This window comes from Ursus arctos, unplaced genomic scaffold (assembly GCF_023065955.2).
Source record: "Ursus arctos isolate Adak ecotype North America unplaced genomic scaffold, UrsArc2.0 scaffold_15, whole genome shotgun sequence".
In the NCBI taxonomy this organism is placed as follows: Eukaryota; Metazoa; Chordata; class Mammalia; order Carnivora; family Ursidae; genus Ursus; species Ursus arctos.
In genome coordinates, this window is record NW_026622819.1 from 34,570,589 (window position 1) to 34,596,730 (window position 26,142).

The 26,142-nt window shown below is 35.9% G+C and overlaps 1 protein-coding gene and 1 pseudogene across 1 annotated transcript in view; one reads left to right on the top strand and one right to left on the bottom strand.

Annotated features, from left to right (window-relative positions):
* HCN1 (hyperpolarization activated cyclic nucleotide gated potassium channel 1) overlaps positions 1-26,142 on the bottom strand; it is a 164,865-nt gene that overhangs the window by 91,840 nt on the left and 46,883 nt on the right. The window contains exon 2 of the mRNA XM_026506932.4: positions 18,479-18,697. Coding sequence (XP_026362717.4) covers positions 18,479-18,697 — 219 coding nt within the window. The remainder of the gene's footprint in view (positions 1-18,478; positions 18,698-26,142) is intronic.
* LOC113260701 (heterogeneous nuclear ribonucleoprotein A1-like 3) lies at positions 12,578-13,516 on the top strand (annotated as a pseudogene).

Consider the following 26,142-nt stretch of genomic DNA (forward strand, 5'->3'; position numbering starts at 1 on the left):
TATCTTACCACAGAAGTAAGAAAAATTCAAGAGCCTAAGATTTCATGACCCTGAAGCCTGGTAAGACACCTATGAATTTCTTGTACATTGTGTGTCCTTGCTAGACCTACAGCTCCTTTTATACACCATAGATATAGTAATATTATCTTTCAGTGTCAGAGGATCTGAAGAAAATTTTTTTTGTTACTTAAATAACACAGGAAATCTCCCGGGACTAAGCGATTAAGACATCCTGTTGCTTGTTCAAAGTGAGGTTAATTCCCTTACCCTTTGTAAAACTAGAAAATATTAAATGTTATTTCCTTTTCTAGAGAAAATGGCACAGTCAAGATAAGTGTGCTGTGAGCATAGTAATTATTAGCAGCTATCTTCAGCTACTCTGAATCATACCGTGTTTTCCATTAGAAGAGAATTGTTATGATAGCGCAAAGCTCTTTTCAAGGGAACAAAGCTAGATTCCTTACACAATTTCTTAACAGTAATTTATGTAAGAATCTTAATAATAAGTATAGGATTAGCAGGTGCAGAAATGAAGAACAGAAGCCTATTTATTAGGTATATTCCATATGAAACCTGGTATCTTTAACGATAATTTAATATTTTCCTGAAAAATCTCAGAGAATTGCTCAGAACTTGCACAAAATTAAGCTGATACAAGAATGTCAGATAAGCTTCCATAGAAAATAACAGACCCTACAGTGCCCCTTCTATCATTCTGGAAATATCAGAACCAACATTATCACTCAAATATTCTGCTGATTTATTCCAGATTACTATGCCATTAAACCTTTTGTTCATTTAACGCCACCATGTCTTCTCTTAATTATTCCAATGTATTGTACTAATTTTTCTGAAAAACAATATTTTAAAACACGAGTGGATAATGTCAAAATCTACAAGTTCTTATTTCAGGCTAATGTCAAAAATACTTGATATTTTCCAGCAACATTTTAATATTAAAATACAAAAAAAACCCCACTAACCAAAGTAGTATTTCCACATACTTTTACTCCAGAAAAACAACTGAACTTATACATCAGAGAAACGTTTACAAAGTTGCTGGCAAAACCCATGACACTACTGACTTATCGACATTCTAAAACAGTGAACGGTTGTCATGCATGTGAGATAAATTTTATAATCCATTAATACTACAGTTTCTTCAACTATTCAACGAGAAAAGTGACTGCAGTACAAGTTTCTTAGCAGATTTTTAATGATAAATGCTTAGCAGTCACATTATGCCTTCATGTTTCCCTTTTGATCTCTCTGCATTATGTGGGGTTTTATAAAGTTGCTTGCTGTGCCAAGCACATTTTCTTTCAGATAAATGAAAAGGTATGTGTACCAACCTGATTGATGAATGTAATGGGCTATTAATAACCCTCAGACATCTGAATGGTGTGTATATTCCATTAAATATAGTCAAAGAAAAACTTTGCAACGATATGAAATCTGTGGGATACTATTTGATTGTCAATAATATCACGGAAATTGATTTTCTGAAGTGTAAATGCACTATTTATAAAGCTAAAAGCACCTAACCTGCACTGGCAAAATAATTTTTTAGCGAAAAGTTACTATATCCAGATACAGTATCTACTTACAGTCTAGCTCACCAAGTACATGGGCTCAACCAAGGAAAGAGGTAATTAACCTTCTCTGACTTGAGCATCACTGCTTTTTTCAAAAAAATTGTTTACACAAATGCAGCAATCTTAGAATAGTAATTTTAGCTCACAACAGGGTCTTTGGATATATGGTCTGTTTTTGGAGGTTGGAAGATAAATGCAAAGGCTGACCTGTAAAATACTCCCAATAATTTTATCCTCTTTAATTACCTGTGCATCTCTCCCGAGCACACTGGGTTAGAAAACAAGAATGCTGCTTTGTATCTTTGCCACTCTGCTAGCTAGATGTGTGAATATGGAATATAGTTTAATCTCTCTGGATCACAGGCTTCTTATCTCTAAAATGTGAATTAATTGAAAGTAAAACCATAATAAGGATACCTAAACAGAAAACTCTTCCTTCTTTAGAGCACCAATAACATTAAAGTGTAACCTAATATCTTTTAAGCTAAGGAAATATTGATGCTAATGTTGTCTATAAAGCATTAGTTATCTGGACGATAATTTAAAAAATGCAGATACGTCTTTATAGATATGTTTAATAAAGGTGAGCTCCATGCACATTCGTTCTTAGAATATTGATTATTTTGTTTGTTATGATTCTTTAAAATTGCATAGATTCAGCCTCCAGTTATTAATATTTAAACTGAGGGGGCACCTGGTTGGCTCAGTTGGTAGAGCACAGGACTCTTGATCTCAGGGTCAGGAGTTCAAGTCCCGAGTCGGGCATGGAGCCTCCAAAAAAAAAAAAAAAAAAGGTAAACTGAGATGGAAAATGGGATATTTTACAATATTTCTATATAATGTGGTGATATTGTATTATTTATGCTAGATTTTTCAGAATTTCTAATAGAAGGGATTATTCTTGTGATTGCATAATGAATACCTCATGAATTTATGAGAGCTAGAATCTAGTCATCTGAATCATTTATAAAAAAAAGAGAATTGATTTGTAAATTTAATTTTTAAAATTCTGTGATTTCTCCAACGCACAACTTCCTGTAGCTTGCATGACTAGGAGGCTGTAATATTGCCAAGAAGCCAGGAAGAATGAGTCATCCAATCAGGAAACAGTGTTCCAATAAAGAAAACTTCCAGACAATTAAGACTTTTACCCCTTTACCCTTTCAAAACATTTAAATATATTTCGGAAGAATCATTCCTCAAATCAAATGCAAATTTTCTGATATTTTAAGTAATGTTTACCACCTTTTTAAAGGTGTTCTTAGGTGCTTTTTAGAATTTTTGTGTTTGCTTTTAACTACTAATAAATTTGGAAGAAAAATCTGGAGGATTTAAGGGGTGAACACAATTTTCAAAAAAAAGTAAGTTTGGGCAAACTGGAAAACAAAATTCCACAATTATCTGCCTAAGGCCCATATGGGTGTGTCTGAGACTGTTCACTGTTACTGAAGGAAGCATGAACTGCATTATTTTCTGGCCACTGCTATCATGTGATTTGGAGCCTCCTCACCTCTCAAAGTATGTGTGAGCCAAAATTCTCATGTCTCTAGGATCAGCTCAGCTTTACAATCTGCCTGCCATATGCCACCAAAACAGAAGGAACCCTCATTGTAGTAAAAATACATTTTAGAAATTGATCAAAATAAATTGGAGTCCAGATGCAGGATGGGAGTCCTCTAACCAGAGCCTGCTCAATCAGTTGAAAGCTACCCTCAGGCAGACAAGGCATGGTTCTACACTGCATTGTGCCACAGGACTGGCTTTTTAGTTGTGGAATGTGGTTTTTATCATTTTCCTGTTTCTGCTCTTGCTGTGGATCTTTTTCTCTCTTCCTTCTCCATGCGCCTACCTTAGCAGCTCTGCATCTGCTTCTAATGTGTTGCTTTTCCACTAAATTCGAGGAGGGAACTTAATTCAGGGAGTCATTATTACTAGCAATCTATTCTCACTGAGGAAAAAGTCAAAATAATCTATTTGTATCATTTAGTAGACATTTGGAATCCCCTCTAAATATTACTTAATAAAATGGCAATACTGACGTTGAAGATCATTTTTCATTAAATATGCTAATACTAAGTATTTTAGTAGTGGCTTTTCCCCAATGGCTTTTTTAAAAAACTTTCAAAATTTTGTCTCATTAATTTTAATAATAACTTGGTGAAGTAGGAGGGCAACAAGAAATCTTTTAAATTGAATGTATTATTCTAAGATAATTTCACTTGGCAAAGCTGAAGCAGTGAATGTGAAATATAATCATCTATCTTATATTATCATCTGAATATATGTTTGTACCCTTTAAGTAAGATATTGGTAGAGTCAGAAAAAAGTTGAAAATATTTTGCATCAAAGCAGTTTAGACTTGCTTTATTTGTATATTAGAAGTACTTAATTTGTATTTGAAGTTCACACTATCAATCTACTAAAGTTCAAAACTCATGAGTTCTCATGCACTGTTGGTGGGAATGCAACCAGTGCAGTTACTATGGAAATAAAAAATTAAAAATAGAATTACCATATGATTCAGCAATTGCACTACTGGGTATTTACACAAAGAATATATAAACACTAATTCAAAAGAATATATGCACCCCTATGTTTACTTATTATTTATAATAACCAAAGTATGGAAGCAGCCCAAGTGTCCATTGATAGAAGAATGGATAAAGACATGACATACTAAAGAAAACCAACAAACCATGAAAGAGAAAAAAACAAGAAAGCATCAAAGAAAAGCTTCAGAAACAACCACAAAATAAGTAATAAAATGACAATTAATACATATCTATCAATAATTACTCTGAATGTAAATGGACTAAATGCTCCAATCAAAAGACATAAGGTGTCAGAACGGATTAAAAAAACTAGACCCATCTGTGTGCTGCCTACAAGAGACTCATTTTAGACCTAAAGACACCTGCAGATTGAAAGTGAAGGAATGGAGAACATCTACTATGCAAATGGATGTCAAAAGAAGGACGTAGTAGCAATACTTTTGGCAGACAAAATGAACTTTAAAATAAAGACTGTAACAAGAGACAAAGAAGGATATTATATAATCATAAAATGGACAATCCAATAAGAAGATATAACAATTGTAAATATTTATGCATCTAACATAGGAGCACCCAAATATATAAAACTGTTAATAAGAAACATAAAGGAACTAATCAATAGTGATACAATAATAGTAGGATGTTAACACCCTAGTTACATCAATGGACAGGTCATTCAAGCAGAAAACCAACAAGGAAAGAATGGCTTTGAATGATACACTGGAAAAAATGGATTTAACAGATATATTCAGAACATTCCATCCTAAAACAGCAGAATACACATTCTTTTCAAGAGCACATGGAGCATTCTCCAGAATAGATCACATATTAAGCCACAAAACTAGCCTCAAAAAATTCAAGAAGCTCAAAATCATACCATGCATCTTTTCTGACCACAATGCTATGAAATTAGAAATCAACCACAAGAAAAAAACCTGGAGAGATCACAAATACATAGAGATTAAGTAACATGCAACTTAACAATGAATTGGTCAACCAGAAAATAAAAGAAGAAATTAAAAAATGCATGGAAACAAATGAAAATGAAATACAATGGCCCAAAATCTTTGGGATGCAGTAAAAGTAGTTCTAGGAGGGAAATTTATAGCAATATAGGCATGCCTCAGAAGTAAGAAAAATCTTAAATATGCAACCTAATATTACACCTAAAGGAGATAGAAAATGAACAACAAACAAAACTTAAAACTAGCAGAAGGAAGGTGATAATAAAGATTAGAGCAGAAATAAATGATATAGAAACTGAAAAAAAAATAGAATAGATCAATGAAACCAGGAGCTTTTTCTTTAAAAAAATCAATAAAATTGATTAGCCTCTAGCCAGACTTACCAAGAAAAGAAGAGAAACAACTCAAATAAATAAAATCACAAATGAGACAGGAGATAAAACAACCAACACAGATGACAGAAAGAAATGGAAAGCATTCCATGCTCATGGATTGGTAGAACAAATATTGTTAAAATGTCTATACTACCCAAAGCAATCTACACATTTAAGGCAATTCCTATCAAAATACCAACAGCATTTTTCACAGAACTAGAACAAACAATCCTAAAATTTCTATGGAACCACATAAGACCCCAAATAGCCAAAGCAATCTTGAAAAAGAAAAGCAACCTGGAGGCATCACAATTTCAGACTTCAAGTTATATTACAAAGCTGCAGTGATTAAGACAGTATGGCACTGGCACAAAAACAGACACATAAATCAATGGAACAGAATAGAAAACCCAGAAATGAACCCACAATTATATGGTCAATTAATCTTTGACAAAGCAAGAAAGAATATCCAAAAGAAAAATGACTGTCCCTTCAACAAATTGGGAAAACTGGACAGCTAAAAGCAAAAGAATGAAACTGAACCACTTTCTTATACCATACACAAAAATAAATTCAAATTGGATTAAACACCTAAATGTGAGATCTTGAAACCATAAAAATCTTAGAATGGAACACAGGCAATCACTTCTTTGACATCAGCCATACCAACTTTTTTCCACATAGGTTCCCTGAAACAAGGGAAACAAAAGCAAAAATGAACTATTGGGACAACTTCAAAATAAAGAGCTTCTGCACAGTAAAAGAAACAATCAAGGAAACTAAAGGACAACTTACAGAATGGGAGAAGATATTTGCAAATGACATATCTAATAAAGGATTGGTATCCAAAATACATAAAGAACTTATAAAACTCAACACCCCAAAAATGAATCATACAACCAAGAAAAAAAAAATAGGCAAAAAACATGAATAGACATTTCTACAAAGAAGACATACAGATGGCCAACAGACACATGAAAAGAAGCTCATCATCACTCACCATCAGAGAAATGCAAATCAAAACTACAATGGGATATCACCTCACACCTGTTAGAATGGCTAAAATAAAAATCACAAGCAATAACAAGTATTTGCAAGGATGTGGAGAAAAAGGAACTCTCATGCACTCTTAGTGGAAATGAAAACTGGTGCATCCAATGTGAAAAACAGTATGGAGTTTCCCCAAAGGTTAAAAATAGAACCACCCTATGACCCAGCAATTGCACTAGTGGGTATTTACCCAAAGAATACAAAAACACTAATTCAGAAGGGATATGTGCACCCCTACTTTACAGCAGGACTATTTTCAACTTAGTTGAAAATAAAGTATGGAAGCAGCCAAAGTGTCCATGGATTGATGAATGGGTAAAGAAGAAATTATATATATATATAGTATAGAACAAAATTTAATGGAATATTATTTAGCCGTAAAAAAGAATGAAATCTTGCTATTTGCATTGACATGTATGGAACTAGAGAGTATTATGCTAAGTGAAATAAGTCAGTCGGAGAAAGACAAATATCATATAATTTCACTCATATGTGGAATTTAAGAAACAAAACAAAGGAGCAAAGGGAAAGACAGACAGACAGACAGACAGACAGACACACACACACACACACACACACACACACCAAGAAACAGACTCTTTACTACAGAGAACTGATGGTTACCAGAGGGGAGGAGGATGGGTGGATGGGTTAAATAGGTGAAGGGGAGTAAGAGCACACTTACCATGATGAACACTGAGCAATGCACAGAATTGTGGAATCACTATATCGTATACCTGAAACTAATGTAACACTGTATGTTAACTATTAGTGGGTCACAGAGCTGTCCAGACAGACTACATTTCTCAGCCTCCTTGAGCAGAACATAACTAAGCTCTCATCAACGCAGTGAGTAGAAATGATGCATTTTCTCCATGTTCCCTTCCTTGTCATGAGCTAGAAGATGGACATGCCCATGCCACAGCTTCAAACACGGATATAAAACAATATTCTAGGGCAGTGGTTCTCAAAGGGTGGTCTTTGGACTACCATCAGCAACAGCAACTGAAATTTTGTTGGAAATGCAAATTCTCAGGTTCTCTAGACCTAATGAATCAGAAACTCTGGGAGTGGGGACCACAAATGTGTATTAAGAAGCTCTCCAGGTGATTATGATACATATTAAAATCTGAAGGTCATTGTCTTAGGGGACAGTGGAGAAACAACTTGGAAGAACGTGTATTGCAAATGGCCATCTAAAACAGTGCCACCCCACTCACCTGGCTTCTCGTCCCTCAAAATTTATTAGTGAAACTATTTAGTTCTTTGGGTCACTGAATCGTTTATGTTCTTCTTACAGCAGCTCAGCATTTGCCCTAAATAGTATTTATTCAATCTGGGATGGCCTGTTTAATATTTCCATCTTTAATATTTTGCCTGCTAAAATGGAAATCCTACCCAGGTCTTTGTAAGTTAGCACTAGCTCATTTGCCTAATGCCAAAGAACACCTGGCCATTTTTGCTTTTCTTTAATCTATTATACACATTGTTGACTGAACACTCTTTTAAAAATTTCAAATCAAATCTAATCTAACTCTTCTGCATCAAATTCTTACTAGACTCTCATAGCAGTTAGGCTACAGTTCAACACGGTTAAGGAGCCCTATGAGGTTCCACCTAATCTGACATGAGTTAAGCGCTCATCTCATCCAGAACCGTTTCACTTTTCTCAGCTCTAATCACACTTTCCTGTCTGTTCTTGAATCATGGCAAACTTTTTCACACCTCAGTGCTTTCCCCCATGTTGCTCACTTCACTATCTCCCTTCTACTCATTCTTCAGGTTTCTTCTTAAATATCATTTTCTCTTCTCTCCCACCCCCCACTGAATCTCACATGAATCAAGACACAGTCCTAAAATCTCTTATCATGTCTTCACATTTCCCTTCATAGCACTTTACAATTTTTATAATAATTCTTTTAAAGATTTTATTTTATTTATTTGACAGAGAGAGAGAGCCAGCGAGAGAGGGAACACAAGCGGGGGGTGTGGGAGAGGAAGAAGCAGGCTCCCAGAGTAGGAGCCTGACATAGGGCTCGATCCCAGAACTCCAGGATCACGCCCTGAGCCAAAGGCAGATGCTTAACAACTGAGCCACCCAGGCGCCCCCAATTTGTATAATAATTGACTGCTTTCTATGAATTTTGTTTCTGGGTGTCATGTCCCTCCCTCTCCCACCCACTGTACTACAAGAGGCTTGATGAGGGAAAGTACCATATTTATTTGCTCACATTGTTTGCCTAGCATCTAGTACCAGACCTGGCAAATAGTAAGCATTTAATAAATATGTATTGAATGCATAAAAAATGGATCATTAGAGATCTGACTCACAGAACATCTATCTCTGAAGACTATTTGGATCACAATTCCTTATAAAAGAATGTCATTTCCAGTGGTTTTATTAACCAGAGTGTTCCTATCTACTTCCAATTCCTGTTCCTATTAAACATGTTGTGCTAATCTAGCAGTAAGCATTTATGTAGTGATCTATTTGATCTTAGAACCTTACCACCTAGGTTAAGAGTACACCATATTCATGCACTGCTGTGATTTATTTTTCTATAAGACAGCTTCCATTACTACATTCCATTGCTAAAATTTTGCAATGGATATCCTTTTCCCAATGTATAATCTCATCATTCCTACATTCAAAACTGTTGTAGGTGGACCATAACCCAAACTTATTTCACAGTTTCCCCAGCAAGACAGTTATTGCTTTACTCAAATTAGACAATTCAATATTCCCACACATACCCACCTCTGGGCCTTTGCACATTTTATTCCTGACTGCCAGGAGTCTTCTCAAAATTAGGGCTCTTCTCTGGGACATTTGTCTCATAGTGACTATCTCTGCTGATATCTGCCTGCTGATTTCCCCTACATTCTTCAAGGCCCATTTCAAATGGGTCCCAATGACCTGACTAAGCAAATGCAAGTTACATTCACTAATTCTTATCCATTGTGCATTCTCGCCAGATTAGTGGATCCCTGGCGACCAAGCTTCTGCCCTGTGAAAGTGCTTAATAATGTATTTAAGTCTTATGATATGTAAAGGGCAGAAATACGATACAGCAAAATACTTAAAAGTGAACTTCAGGGAGTACATTCAAATGAAAATTCAAACATTTCTAAAAAATTAAGTCAATAGATCAGTCAAAAAAGAAAAATGGTAGAAAATGCAACTCTACTTTAGAGCCATCACAAGAAGCTGTCAGATGAGCTATAAATGATAAGTGTAAACTGCAAAGAATTAAATGAAGGATTGCTGAGAAGCATATGGGAAATTTTAGCCTATCACACAGAATATTGGTACAGAAAGTATCACTGAGTGAAAACAGATACCATATCTCCTAGTGGGATATATTAAAACACAAAGGTTGGTTGAAAATCAGTGGTATGAGAGATTTACAATTGGCAAAATTCTATTTTTCACCTTTGTTAAATTAACAGCCTCGAACTCCCTCCCTTTACCTGTCCCTATCATTATTACAGTACTTAGTTAATGTAAGAAACATTTTTCTCAGCTGCAAATGTAAAGTATCATCATCCTGCCAGGAGCCTAATTCATTAGCAGCTCAAGTGGCTACATGAAGCTAACCCAAGGGCTACTGCACCGCTGTTTTCCTAGGAGAAATCTCGAAGATAGTCCCAGTCATAGGATCTCCTTGGCCTGAGAACATTTGGCAGTACAACCACTTTAACATATCAGAGTACGTTAAATTCAGCTCCTGGGAAGCAAAAGTATATGGTAGAGCGGAATTGGAAATCTTTCTGACTAATTAAGGAACCATGTGGGAGTTGTGCTCATGGCATTCTCATTTGTAAAGGAAGGAAGAAAGCCTTTACGAATAAGGAAGAAAAGCAAGTAAAACATTTTGCTGAATGCACATGGATTTTAGAGCTACATCTTCCCCCTAAAAATGTTCCCAATCAAAATGAAGGCATCGAGCCATTTTTAATTTAAGCATTGGGTCAATTTGATTTTCCAAGGTCAAGATCATTATAACTTCAAAGCCTCTTTGCTTTTCTGAAGACAAATACTATCATAGCCTACAAATACTATCATAGCCTACAAAATCAGTAAATCAAATTAGCAGCTCAACTGACTAAATTTCTTGATAAGGAAGATAGGTTGAAAAGCAGGATGTAACTGTTCTTCTTTTCTTTTTAACTGAATAATAGAATTACCTATGAAATAGCATAGTCACTACTCCAAATTTTTCGTCTTTGCTCTGGTCATAGTCTTTTTTTTTTTTTTTTTTTGAAGACTCAGAATTACATGACAGCAGTGATAAACTCTCCCATCCATCCGTTTGAGACAATGGGTTCCATCACGTCCTAGAGGAGAACACAATCCTGATCAACCCAGAAACTAAGAAATTGCGTTAACCCTGATGAAAGGCACTTTGGTAATATACCTTTTACTTACAGAGAAATCAATCTCAGAATTACAGAGGGAAAAGCTTATTGAAAATTAAGTTTTATCTGTGTTTAAGCTAAATACATATGTATAATACATAAGCAAGTACTTGCTGTAACATGTGAGGCAATGTCTTTATAATATGTTTATATACAAGTAAATAAACAACATAAATATTTTTTAAAGATGTGCTCATGTATACTCAAGTGGCAGCATTCAGAGAAATACAAATTATGAACTATTATTTCTATTTTATGTTAGAATAAAGGTTGGACCTATAAACATTCTAAATCCTCACTGTCCCATCTGAGTACTGTTGTATCCTCAGCATCATAATACCTAGGTTTCTATGTACAGGCCTGAATGACACAATAGCTGAGACACAGGTGTTTCCCAATATGGGGCTTATACTCTCCTGGGCAGATAAAATATACACAACAAACAGATTACTATAGGTTGAGATGATCAGAGAAGACATCACAACCCTCCAAAGGGAAGGGCAGAAACTATGTAAACAGTGAAAGGTGTAAAAATATATAAAGGCATAGGATGAAGGGTGTAGGAAGTCAGACTCATCTGGTTTGTTGAGAGAACAGTAAATATTTGGCTGGAAATGAGGTTTGATTGAAGGGTTTGTAAGAGTTTAAAAGTTGATTTGGCATCATTCTTCCTCTATTCAAATTATTTTTGAAGGGCATATGACCAAGAAAATGTCTGTATTAACCACAATAACTTTATTCTAACTGATGTGAAATCTGTTTTATTGCAAATGAGATTTGAGTGCATTGAAAATGAGAGCAGGTCTTAGTGTTTAGCTTTTTGTCTCTGGTCGAACCACTAGCTTATACAAATTTGGAAGATTAAACTGATTAAAAAAGAAAAACGATTTCTATGGAATAAGAAATGTTTATGAAAGTCCTGATTATAGTTCTTCATTTACAAGGAATGAATAAGGATCTATGGATTTTTAACTAAAACCAAGAAAAAAATATTTGCCTGGAATGACCAGATTTAGAATGTTATGTTTTTAGGTACGATTACACAAACTTTTATAATTTGACGCGGTTTCATACAGGATTACTTACAACTCGCTTCCACGCCTAAGCGACTACTTATATTAAAGCCATAACTTCTTATTCCAAAGGGCCTTTAAGGAGCATCATATAAACTCTCGCAGAGATGAGGAAAATTTTATCACTGTTCTTTTCGATAAATTTAGCTTTTAAATTTCTTATCATTATTAAATTGAGAATACGACATTTTAAAAATTTTATAGAACATAAACGATATTTGAAGGCTGGAGTCTTTCGACCATTAGAAAGCACAGTCTATTTAAAAAAAAAAAAATCATTCCTGCACCTGTCTTGGATTTATACACTCTGCTTCCTGGATTCAGGAAGCTATTCAGTGTATAAAGGTATTTCAATTTGATAATTTCCTCATATAATTAAAGTGATTCTTTGGTCATATTCACACTTCACATTAAAAATCTTTCATGGCTTTCTGCCCATGGATGCTGCCAAGTAAGCGTCATTAAAGTTCCCCCTCCTACCACTGTCATGTCTAAGTCAGTCTTCCAAAGAGCCTGAACAGCTGTGGAAGCTCTTCACTGGAGGGTTTGAACTTTGAAAGAACTGATGAGCTTAAAAAGAATCTCTGAGGTGCCATTTTGAACAATGGGGAACACTTACAGACTGTGTGGTAATGAGAGATCCAAACACCAAGCGCTTCAGAGACATTGGATTTGTTATGTATGCCCCTGTGGAGGAGGTGGAAGCAGCCATGAATGCAAGGCCACACAAGGTGGATGGAAGAGTTGTGGAACCATAAACGGCTGTCTCAAGAGAAGATTCTCAAAGCCCTGGTGCCCACTTAACTGTGAAAAAGATTTTTGTCGGTGGCATTAAAGAAGACACTGAAGAATATCACCTAAGAGATTATTTTGAACAGTATAGAAAAATTGAAATGATTGAAATCATGACTGACCGAGGCAGTGGCACAAAGAGAGACTTTACTTTTGTAACATTTGATGACCACGACTCTGTAGACAAGACTGTCATTCAAAAATGCTATACTGTGAATGGCCACAGTTGTGAGGTAAGGAAAGCCCTATGCAAGAGAAAGCAAGAGACGGCTGGTGCTTCATCCAACCAAAGAGGTCGAAGTGGTTCCGGAAACTTTGGTGGTGGCCATGGAGATTTTGATGGGAATGACAACTTTGGTCATGGAGGAAACTTCAGTTGGTGAGGTGGCTTGGTGGCAGTCAAGGTGGTGGCAGATATGGTGGCAGTGGGGAATGCCTATAATGGATTTGGTAATGATGGAAGCAACTCTGGAGGTGGCGGAAGCTATAATGATTTTGGCAATTAAAACAATCGATCTTCAAATTTTGGACCCATGAAAGGAGGAAATTTTTGGAGGCCGAAGCTCTGGCCCTTATGGTGGTGCAGGCCAATACTTTGCCAAACCAGGAAACCAAGGTGGCTATGGTGGTTCCAGTAGCAGCAGTAGCTACAGTGGTGGCAGAAGGTTTTCATTACTGCCAGGAAACAAGGTTTAGCAGGAGAGGAGAGCCAGAGAAGTGACAGGGAAGCTACAGGTTACAACAGATTTGTGACTTCGGCCAAACACAGTGGTGGCACGGCCTAACTGCTACAAAGAAGACATATTTTAAACAATACTCATGTGTATGTGCTAAAAACTCAAGGACTGTATTTGTGACTAATTGTATAACAGGTAGTTTAGTTTCTGTTCAGTGGAAAGTATAAAGCATCCCAACAAAGGGTTTTAATGCAGACTCTTTTTTGCACCAGTGCTGTTCATCGCTAAATGTAATAGTCTGATCATGATGCTGAATAAATGTGTCTTTAAAAAAAAAATCTTTCATGTACATCAAGTATACCAAAGTGAGTGGGAAATTTCTTATTCTAAATTCATACTGTGTATTGTGTTGAAATTCTTGCTTATTACATAGTGAAAACTGCACACCTAAAAGTTGCTATTACTATAATTGTATGACAGGAAAGAGAATGATAAGTCTAAAAATAGTAGTAGGCTCCCCAGGGCTGTGCAAGTATAAGAACTAAGTTGCGGGACTATAAAGACACAGGATGATCAAAAACAGTTTCATCTCCTGAAGACGAGATAAACTGCAGACGTATCTAGAAAAGAGAGTAACCACCCAAGGTCAGTTAAAAAAAAATGGAATATTCACTTTGGGGGAGTTTGTCTAGAAAGATGTTTTCCAAAGTGCACTCTAATCAATTAAAATACATGGGGGTTTGGCAAGGAGGGCAAACACAACAAGTTAAATGTTCAGGGTACACACACTTATCCAAAGAAACCACACTTTGATACATTTTTTCAATCAACATTTCCAAACTTGCTTGGCCAGGGAACAATTATATATACGATTGGCCCTTGAAATAAAGTGGGGGTTAAGGGTGCTGACCCCTAGCACAGTCAAAAATCTGCATATAACTTTGACTCTGCCAGAACTTAACTACTAACAGCCTGTATAAAGTGATCTCTTACACTGGTTTACAATTGTAAATGGTGATCCAAGGATCAAGACTCCTGGAGGTATCAAAGCTCCACAGAGGTGGGGAGGATAGAGTGAGAATTTTCCTGATGGGATTAGAGGGCAGATTGTTCTGCTGTGAGTCCCCTTCCCAGCCCCCTGTACCTTCTAACACTTGACCTGGGCATACAGCTTCAAGAAAACCACATGGGGATTTCTGAACTATGGTCACATAGTTGGGAGACATGGATCTAGGGTTTGAATCACACATGAGAACACATAACTTGTGGACACGGTCTGACTCCTGCCAAGGAATTGGAGAAGGCTAGGCACAGGCTCCTTATCGCTTTGGTGGTGGAGGAAGCGAAGTACTGAGGGATGGATTAAGAGAGGGATGCAGGGGTGCCTCTCTGTGGACCAGATATGAACCATACAGCGGGGCCAGCATTATGTCTTGGGTCCTGTCCAAGAGTACCACCTGCAGAGCAAGAAGCCCAGAGCAGAAAGAGGTTGGAGATAACTACTCAATTCACAGGACCTCATCTAGGGAAGTACAGAAGAGAGACTCAATGGGTGTTACCTGAAGAGCCCAAAGTATCCTCATAAAGGAACTGTCAGCTTTAATCATCTGCCATACCCACAAAAGGATACTATTGTTTTAAAAAAAATTTTTTTTTTTAAAGATTTTACTTATTTATTTGACAGAGAGAGAGACAGCCAGCAAGAGAGGGAACACAAGCAGGCGGAGTGGGAGAGGAAGAAGCAGGCTCCTAGTAGAGGAGCCCGATATGGGGCTGGATCCCAGAACGCCGGAATCATGCCCTGAGCCGAAGATAGACGCTTAATGACCAAGCCACCCAGGCACCCCCAAAGGACACTATCTTAACACATGTAGCAGGTGATTAAAACTGCCTCTTCCCTTCCTTTTCCTCCCTCCTTGTGTCTTCTCCCTGATGACAAAAAGCAGCTCCTAACAGGCTTATGAGCCTATGGAATATGTCTACCTTCCTCATTTCTGACTTCTAGACCCAAAAAGTTCTGGGGGAAGGATATTATTTGTTCAGAAAAGATGACCGTCTCTAAATAAACTTAAAAGTGACAACTGGAAACAAAAAGTACGATTGCTTTTGGTTATTTCTGAAGTTGAGCTTAGTCTACTGGTTATAGAAAGTTTGAAGCTTCTAGTAATCCAGAGCAGGGCATCAAGAGAGACACATTTTAAATGCCACCTGTCTCACACTACAAAGTCTCCATATCTGACGGAAGGGGAAAATGTTGCTGTCTGAAAAGTCATAGAACACAAAACACGATGACCCATGAAATCGGCAACATACATTGTGATTCAAGTCAGAGTTTAATCTAAAATTCTACACTGTGAAGATCATGGAAATTATTTGGTGAAGAGAGAGAATGACGATGATGATGATGATGACGATGATGATGATGATGATGATGATGATGATGATGATGATGGTGATGATGATACTCTAGCCCTGTCAGATTATTATCATTGGTAAACTGTGTAAGTAAGGATCTCATAATCAGAGGACCTACTGGTACTGCTTAGGATGATAGAACAACTTCAGGTTGGGAGACCCCAGATGAACAGATGTTCCCTAGGAAGCAGAGTTAAATGACTCTGAGATTCCAGACGTACACAGTGGCCAGATGACTTGCAGTAGATAAGTGCAGTAGACTAGCTTTGATCAATACTTTCACTGGAGCGCAGCAGTATGGCGAGTGATGGAGAGACAATAGAGTGTTATGTCTAGGTGTGAATTCTGGGTCCGATTGGGTGGGTTGAACACCAGTGCACTCTGAATGGCTACTATAAAATGTACTGGCGCTCACTTCTTTTACATCAAAAATATGTTATTAATGGGTATATGGCAGTGAAAACAATATCAATGTTAATTTTATAGTCATCCATGGGAGAGGGTTACAATACACCTAAAGACAAATATTAACTACAAAAAAAAAGCAGTTCCTCAAAAGGTTAAACATGGAATTATTATATGACCCAGCGATTCTACTCTTAGGTACATACCTAAATGAAATGAAAACAGAATCTCAAATTATACTTGTACTCAAATGTTAACAGCAGCTCTATTCATGATAGCCAAAGGAGGAAACAACTCAAACATCCATCAACTAATGAATGGATAAACAAAATGCGGTATATCCATACAATGGGATATTAATGAGCCAAAAAATTAATTAAGCACTGACACATGCTACAGTTTGGATGAACCTTGAAAACACTTGAAAGATCATATATTATATAACTGCATTTATATGAAACATCCAGAATAAGGAAATTCATACACACACACACACACACACACACCTATTATCAGCTCTTTCTGATTAGATTGCTCCATATGTCAGAAGGTAATAGATTACCTGTCTGCTTGCCCTCTGTTAAGCCCTTTGTAATATCAAGAACTGGATGACTTGAAATATTGCACGCATCATAATATCTTTGCTTATGCTTATGATTGCATAGTTGAATAAACTGGGCCTCCAAGTTATACTTGGCTTATAAAACAGGTCTAAGAACATAAAAATAGTGAATTCACTTATTATGCAATACAATGGTAATAAACACAATACTGTAAATTGAAGATTTGTTCTTAAGAAAAATATTTACCAATGATGCAGACAAAAAGGAGATGGGAAAAGAGCATTTTTTTTTTAAAGCAACGTCAACTGGAAGAGAAAAAACAGTATAATAGAAACATATACCTGGTTGTAGTCTTATCTTAAATCCCCGTAAAGTTTGCCCAAATTCCTTTGAGTATATAACTTTCAGTCAAAGTCACCACTGTATAAAGTCTCCTCCCCCTTACCATGCGGTTTGTTCTTTCCAATTTAATTGAAGGCTTTATTTTAAAATGTACCTCGAAGCAATTTTAGTGGTTCATCTTTTCATTACTTCAGTAATAAAATACCAACTTGCTCATTGCAATACTTGGTGGCAGTGTAATTACATTCAAGGGAAATAAAGTATCCGGGTTTCTTCTCTCCTATTGTGTGATTATAGTGTGGAAAACTTCTGTAAATAAAACAACAACTGAAACCATCTTTGGCTATTTTGTAAGTAATTATGAGTCTAGCCTGCTATCACTCAGTAGGAGAAGTATTCTAGATATTTTAATCATTACTTTCAGACATGCTCTTTGGCAAGGTGTGCCCCATATATTCCATCATGTTCAACTAAACTTCTACATTATAAATCCTTCCTTCAGTTATGAAATATTATTATTTATCTGTCAGAAAGTTAATGATGTTTGGTCAAATATATACATTCTGTCCGATTATCCAAGGTTTAGCCCCAGACAAAATAATTCAGCATATGAAAAAAGAATCCAATGGATATATCATTGCATATATTTACTTTTCCTCTCTCTTTTGAGAAAAGTTTAGAACAGCAATCATTTTAATTAACACACTGTGCATAAGGATGCATGACAGCAGCTGTTAATATGCATTTTTAAGACTAGAGGGTGTGGTGACTTATCTAGATAGAAGAGCAACATATGTTCGGCTAAGCATATGGGTTATAATATAAATTATGATTATAATGCAGAGAAACACAGACAGACATGTGCAATGGCTGCCTATTTCCATTTAATTGTTAGTGTATTTTGCTAACGTATACTAGAGAAGGCTGCATATTATTTTAACTGTTGAAGTATGATAGAACATGATCAATGATAATACTTGAAATCAGCTTCATGCATTCTCAAACATGTAACTGTTTTTTCTGTGAATGTAAATTCAGACTTTCAAAAAATGCTATTCAAGAAAGAAATTGGAAACAAATGAGAGCTATAACAAGCATCTTGAAGAAACTGCAAAATATCAAAACAGATTGTGTTTTCCTAATTATACATTTTATTTCATTATATTTTTGATAGAGTAATAGTTTAGTTACCTTGAACACTATTAATTCGATTTACAAACTAACTGGTTGAAGATATTAGTGATAAAACAAATTACCTTCTCTTGATACTGCCGCCTAGAGGAATCCAAAGACTGGATTAAAGCTGTGGCATGGCCGACAAACATGGCGTAGCAGGTGGCCCCAACGATCATGCTCAGCATGGTAATCCAGAGGTCCGACATGCTGACTGGGGCCTGGGCTCCATACCCAATGCACAGCATGTGACTCATAGCTTTGAAGAGTGCGTAGGAATACTGCTTTCCCCACGAATCATTCTGGAACAGAAGAGAAAAAAGAAAACAGGCTGAGCCATAACGATAGTGGAATAAGAAGTGAGTGTGACCTGTACACAAAAACATTAGAGAATGCGCATGGAGAAACATCCCTGTAATGGCACATTTACGCAGATACTTCTCCTCAATCACTACTCAGATGACTGGATGTTTTTCAAAGCTTGCCTACCACTAGGAAACAGACAAAACCTACTGTTAATATATGGATCCCAAACATCAGTTTTAGGTTTGTTGTTTTTAAAACTAAAATTTCCTTTGGGACAATGGTGTGACTGTCATATAAAAATGCCAAGAATGAATGCTGATGGGTTCATTCCAAAGTTTCTAGGAAATCTGGTCATTTTCTAGCAATGTATTTGCAAGCTGAGAAATGTTGCTGGTAAATGTGAAGCCAATGGGCCTAAGGAAAAGAATTTTTATCAAAACTATAATGTTAAATTTAAAAAATCCAATTTGATATATTTGCATAGTCCTTAATTTTATATTTCTTAAATGACAAATAAACATACTTTGGAAATGCAGGTCTGATACATGGAAAGATCTCCCTGAAGTCCTCCCGCAGAGTAACGTAAATGATCATTCAAATGTCAGGACTGATGATGGATGTGTCTTGTCGGCTTTTTATAAAATAATACAATAAAATAAAATAAGCAAAATAATATCTTGGCAAACCCTCTAGACAAAAAGAAGCTGACTTGAGATTTGTTATTGCATGCAATTTCTGAGTCCTTTTAAAAATTTATTCCAAGCTCAAGTCCACAAAAATAAGCTATTCAATATATCTTACCTACCCTTTGATAAAATTTAAAGGATTTTTTTGGATCAATTTGTATTAAATCTCCTGGCCAAGACTTACATAATCTTTAAGGCCCAGTGCAAAACGAAAATTTGGGGCCCTTTAGTTCAAAATGTAGGGGGACAAAAGTGCTATTAAAGATAATAATATATAAATTTTCCCTTTAAAAATATTTTATTACTTATAATAGTAATAGTGGTAGATGAGTAACAACATAAATTTATGAATTTCAAAAAATAACATTTTTGTGTCGATTATATATAATATGATAAATAGAAATACTGTATTATTGTGATATATTGATTGATGATATAATTTTTCTGGCTTAATTTTCTGCAAAATCATTCCTTAGGTCTTCAAAATTGATACAATTAGCAATTTCATTTTCAATTATAAAATTGTAAGCGACATCATTTGTTTTGGCTAATGCAAGATCACAAAAATTTTCTGATAGTTTTTGAGAAATTTTAAGAAAGATCTTTCTGTTGATGCAACTATTACTGGGGCTATTAAGAGTATTTTATACATTGTGGCAACATTGAGATAAATTTCTGATTTAACATACAAACTTTAGTACATTTGGAGCTGATGATTCTAATGGAACAATCTTTAAAGATTTAACTGTTCATACAGCTTAGTTTCATGTATGAATGTGATTTTTAATTAAACTTTTTATTTTAAGGTAACTGTAGATTAACATACAAATGATAAGAAATAATAGAGAACCCATGCACCTTTCATCCCAAATAGTAACATCCTGACAGTTTGTACAATGTTACAACCAGGAAATTGACATGGGAACAATCCATTGATCTCGTTCATAATTTACCAATTTGCCAGGACTCATTTGTGTGCGCTTAGTTTTATACAATTTTATCACATGTATAAGTTTGTGTATTCATCACCACAGTGAAGATACAGAACAATTCCATCACAACAAAGATTCTTTACACTGTATAGTGAATTTAATGTTGAATGTAAATGTATGCATTGACATTTTAATATTTCCTCTGACATTTCCTATAATTCACTGAGGTTGTGCAAGAAACCAAAAGCAGTTTCATGATTTGCATATAACCCAAAATGCCTATTTATGTATTTTATTCCTTTATTTTCAATTACAAGGAAAATTTAATTAAAAATTATCTTCTTTGTTAATAATTGGCTCATTTAAAGTTTCATATGAAAATAGTGTTATTTTCCATCAAATGTGATGATCTTTAATCTATTTCTAGGCTGGTGGATATTTGCTTTGCAATGTTGCAGGAGTTTTCAAAACTGGACATTGTAAACTATGAAGAATTCTAATAATACCCTGATATGCTTTATCGCAATATCCATGCATCCTCCTTATTTTGTAATAATTTATTGACAAAGTTTACCATCTGAGTTCCCCGAGTATTATCTTGGAATTGAGAGAGAAGATTTAATATCTGTGTAGATACTGCAGGGACGGGATCCTGGGACTGAGAGTCAGCTGCTCTCTCCCCAAGATTCCCATCCCTGCTGGCATGGGGGAGTCACTCCTACTCTCATAGTCATGGCTGTTGTTGTTGTTGCTTTGGGGGTTGCTGTGGCCACTGGTATCCTGGCCCAGTTCTGGCTCAGCCACGCTGGGGACACAGCATTTCAGACTGCTGAGGCATGCACAGGCACCACGCCTTGCTGTCAGCCCGAGTGCTTGGCTTCTGCGTTGCCTACTGTGCCTACAGGCCTGAACCTGTGTGTGCAGAGCTGCCACTCACGTTCATGCCCCACTGTCCCAGCGGACTTCGCTTACAAAACATAACTTCACAGATAAAATTATTAAGAATGTCAAGATAGCTGAGCTTTATAACAAGCACAGTGTCCTTCAGGAAGTGCGTGCCCATGCAACTACAAGGTCATACCCCATGCCCACAAAGCCATCCCTGCCTTTGTCAAATGAACTCTTAAATTATCAGAAAATTGTAAGTTATTTAAAAATATATTGAATATACATAGATTTTTTTGTTCATGTTTTAATGGGGTTTTCCAAAATCAAATTTATAGATTTAAAAATAGGACATGATAAAGTGAAAAAACTCAACCTCACAAACTTTGGAACTGCATGTGGCTGTGAACAAAAAATAACCAGCCCCATTTGGCTGGAAGAGTTAATTTTCTTAAACTGAAATTCATTGTTACTTATAAAAGTTGCCCTATCTATCTAATCTATCTATCTATCCACCCATCCATCCATACATGTATGTGTGTGTATACACACACACACACACACACACAAGCGTAAAAACGAAATTCAGTTTTAAGAAAAGAAAATTATTTGTATATTATATTATGCCATGCAGATAGTATAATGGATCCATGCATAAGTTTTCATTTTGATGAATAAGCAAAATTCATTCCTTACACTTTTTTTCATACACAAGAATACATAACCATTCTACGAATAACCCTAAAGTTCCCCAAATTCTAGATGTTCCAGGGACAAGAAATGGAGTAGTCAATGAACAAAGGAATGTGTTCTATAAAAATCTTGAATGTACCTGTTATTTAAAATGACATATTAAAATTGCTAAAATTCAATTCAGTAATATACTGACATACTAAAAATGAATTCATTACAAACCACATTGCAAAATAAACAAAGGCTTTAATTCTTAAGATCTATTCAAAGAATGAATAGAAAGAAAATAAGCTTGGCTTGTTTCTGACGGGCTTTCAATCTCTTCTGGGCTCCCTTAGGACTCCAATTCCCCTGTCATGGTGACTTGACATGGTAACATGATGATCTTCTCATGTACCTGGCATCTACTCAAACATTAGGGCTGGGGCCATGTCTCACTGATCATGTTAGACTAAACTGCATGATTCAGTGGAGACACTAAATATTTTTACGTGAAAACACTGTTGTGAAAAAGCATGAATAAATAAATTTTGACCGTGCTGTTAAATCTAATGCAAGATTCCTTTCCTTATACGGGGGCATAGTCATGTAGTTAAGGCAACTTGATGGACTTGGATATAATGGGAATAATTCAAAAGTCCAATGGGGTGTCCAGTGGAGACTGCACTTTAATTCTGTTTGTATTGTTTATTCCTTTGTTTTTGAGGGGAAGCAGTATGTGGAGCTGGAGAAGAAAGTTTCAATTTCCCAAAGGAATGCAGTTAGATAACAGCCAAACTGTTTTGTATAAGAACGTGTGTTTATCTCTCACTGGCTGTCTCTCTGTCTCTCTCGAATGAATAAATAAAATCTTTAAAAAAAAAAAAAGAATGTGTGTTTATGTTCATTTTCATTTATCTCCTTAGGCACGCACAACACACACACACAAACACACACATAAATCTTGGCCTTTCTTTCTACAAAAATGGATCATGTCACATATACTTTTCTGTGTATAGCTTTTATCACAGGAAAATTCCTCCAGATAATCTAGTGTCCATATAACTATGTAATAACCCATTGTTGATTATGTCATAGTTAATTCTCCATTTTTCTATTGTTTTCCAGTTTTTGCCATGTCAGACTATTCTATAATAAACAACTTTGTATATATAACCTTTATAAAATATATTCTCAGGAGTGTGTTTGTTGGATCAAAGAGTAAAGTGTTCAATTTGATTTTAAAATATATTGCCAGACTTTTTCAAAGGCTGTAACTTCTCTAAAAACAAGTAAAAATACATTTCATCACCTATTCTAGGGAGAAATAGTAACTCACTATTACTTTTATTTACATTTCTCTGACTAGGGAATTTGAGAAGGTTTTCATATACTTAGTTAACCAATTGGACTTTCTCATTTCTGGTGAAATTCTTAATTTTTTCTCATTAATTTGTAATATATATCTGAAGACTGGGTATCAATTCTTTAACTATTTCCTTTAAATATCTATTCCTGATCTACTCTCTGCCTATTAATTTTTTAATGATATAATTTGCCATATACTTTAATTATTTTTTAAAGATTTATTTATTTTAGAGAGAGAGACAAAGAGACAGAGAGAGAGAACATACGTGAGTCAGGGGAGAGGGAGAGGGAGAGGGAGAGGGAGAGAGAGAATCCTCAAGTAAACCGCCCCACCATGGGGTGATCTCAGGACCCGAGATTATGACCCAATCTGAGCTGAGATTTTGATGCTCAACGGACTAGGCCACCCAGATGTCCCAACATTTTAATTATTTTATGTAGGAAAATAAATCTGTAAGTTCCCTGTGAGGTGCTGAATTTTCCATATTAGTTAAAAAGATCTCCCTAAATCTGAGATTATTAATATGTAAATATTTTGGAGATTATGTTATTTTTATATTTACTTATATTTACTTCTTTTAACTAAGAAATTTTTTTTGGGGGGGGGGCATGTGGAACAAAGCTCACATTATCATTCATTCTGAAAGAATTGTTTCTTGAGGCTGCATACAACATTTAATGAACTATCTGCTCCCCAGTGACATAAAAATGCCTCCTTTGTTCTACATTGTCTCTACATACATTGGATGTTTGTTTTGGGGCTCAATATTTTGTTCCATGAATCTATTTGACTATTTCTATGCTGGTATCATCTCAAATTACAGTGACTTTATAATCTATTTTAATATGCATGTAAAGCAAAGACCCTTCTCACTTCCAAAAGAGATCCTGACTGAGTTATAATGTGAAGAAATTTGAGCAAGACCGTTTTAGGGTAAAAATATGGATACGTGATTCTGGATATGGGATAGGCATGATATCTGGGGGGAAACTATGGGTGAGAACAGTCACCAAACCTGAAAATTCCTATCTGGCTGCTTGCCTATCTATCTCTCTGAAGATAGACGGACTCAAAGATCAGCCAGTCTAAACTATAGAGAGGATACAAAACACAATAAGGAATACACTAGGAAACACAGTGGTGGCCAGTATCAGAGGGGTAAGAACGTTTTTCAGTACAGTATGGGAAGCCATGGAACATTTTTCAAGAGGAAATGGTAAAATCTGACCTGTGCTTTAAGAAGACTGATCAGGAAGAATTGTTGAGTAGTGGTTCTCAACTGAGGATGATTCTGTCCCCCAGGGAACATTGTTAAATCTTTGGTTTTTATAACTGGAGGAAGTGCTATATTTTGTAAAGATTTATTTATTTATTATTTGAGAGAGAGAGAGAATGAACATGTGTGAGCAGGGGGAGGGGCAGAGGAAGAAGGAGAGAGAGAATCCCAAGCACACCCCACGCTGAACATGGAGCCCTACATGGGGCTCCATCTCACGACCCTGAGATCATGACCCGAGCTGAAACCAAGAGTCCAACACTAACTGACTGAGCCACCCAGGTGCCCCTAGAGGAAGTGCTGTTAACATCTGACGGGTAGAGGCTCTTGAAGCTGCTAAATACCCTCCAATTCACAGAGAAGCTCCTCCACAGCAAAGAATTATCCGGCCCAAACTTCCAGCCTTGGTGAGGTTGAGAAATACTGGTGTGGAGAATGGATTTAACGATGACTAGTGAAAGAAGTCAGTTTAAAAGCTATTATAAGTTTAAGGGAGGTGAAATGAAAACTGAAATAGCATAAAGCATAAAGTATAAAACAAGAACAATAAATAATTTTGAGAACATAAGGTCTATAGAATGTAGCATATTAGATTTTTATGAAATGGTAAAAGAAAAAGGAAAGTAGAATGATTCAGGGGGTTATGGAAAATTTAGAAAGATTCATGCAATTTAGGCTTTTCTTTACAGAGGACACTGATTAGGTGGTAAGGATCTTTTCTGTTAACCTACAAGACCAGAATCATTCTCTTTAGACATTGAATTACCTCTGGGCATATTGTGTGTACGAGGGTGACCCCAGCCCTCACAGTGGAATGTCAGTATTTAGGCAGCAGCCATGTGATTCGGAGGCTGCTGCTGAGAGAATCCCAAGTGGAGGAATGGTATTTTATATTGTTACCTCCCTCCGCTTTATCCCCTCCTCCCCTCCCCACCAGCCCCACCCACTGTTACAACCCCAGCTACAACAGCTCAAGCCAGAAAGGTAGATTGACCCCAGTGATATATACACACATAAGGTAAGTAACAACATAAACAGTGTGTCAAACAAATGCTTAGAAAATAAGTTAAACTAAGAATATAAAATATAAAATATTTTTCAAGGTTATCCTTGAAAAACAGTATGATGGTAAAAACATGCATGGCTCTAAACTGTTCAGAGTACCAATTATTACATTAAATTAATCAATCTTACCATGATATCATTCTTCTCACCACTTGATAAATGATAACATTGAAGCAGAGAACATAGTGACTTGCCCAAGGTTACAAGTCTATAAGTGGAAGATTCATTGTTTCGAACCCAGTCTGGTTTTACAGATCATACTATTAGTTACTATATGACACTGCTCTTGATTTTATAAACTTATTATATTTATAATTTCAGGCAAAATATTAAGGCTGAAAGACAACTGATCAGTCCAACTCTCACAAGCAACCCTTATTTAATGTAGCAAAGTAACGACAGGCAAGGAGGAGACATAAGGAAAAACTAGATCTGATAGGGTTTGGTGAAGTTCCAAGAATGTTTTCATTCCCAGTGCATCATTTTTTATTTATTATCATTATGTGGCTATTCTCCTTTTATCTTTTAAAAAAATGACTCATTTTATTTTAGTCTA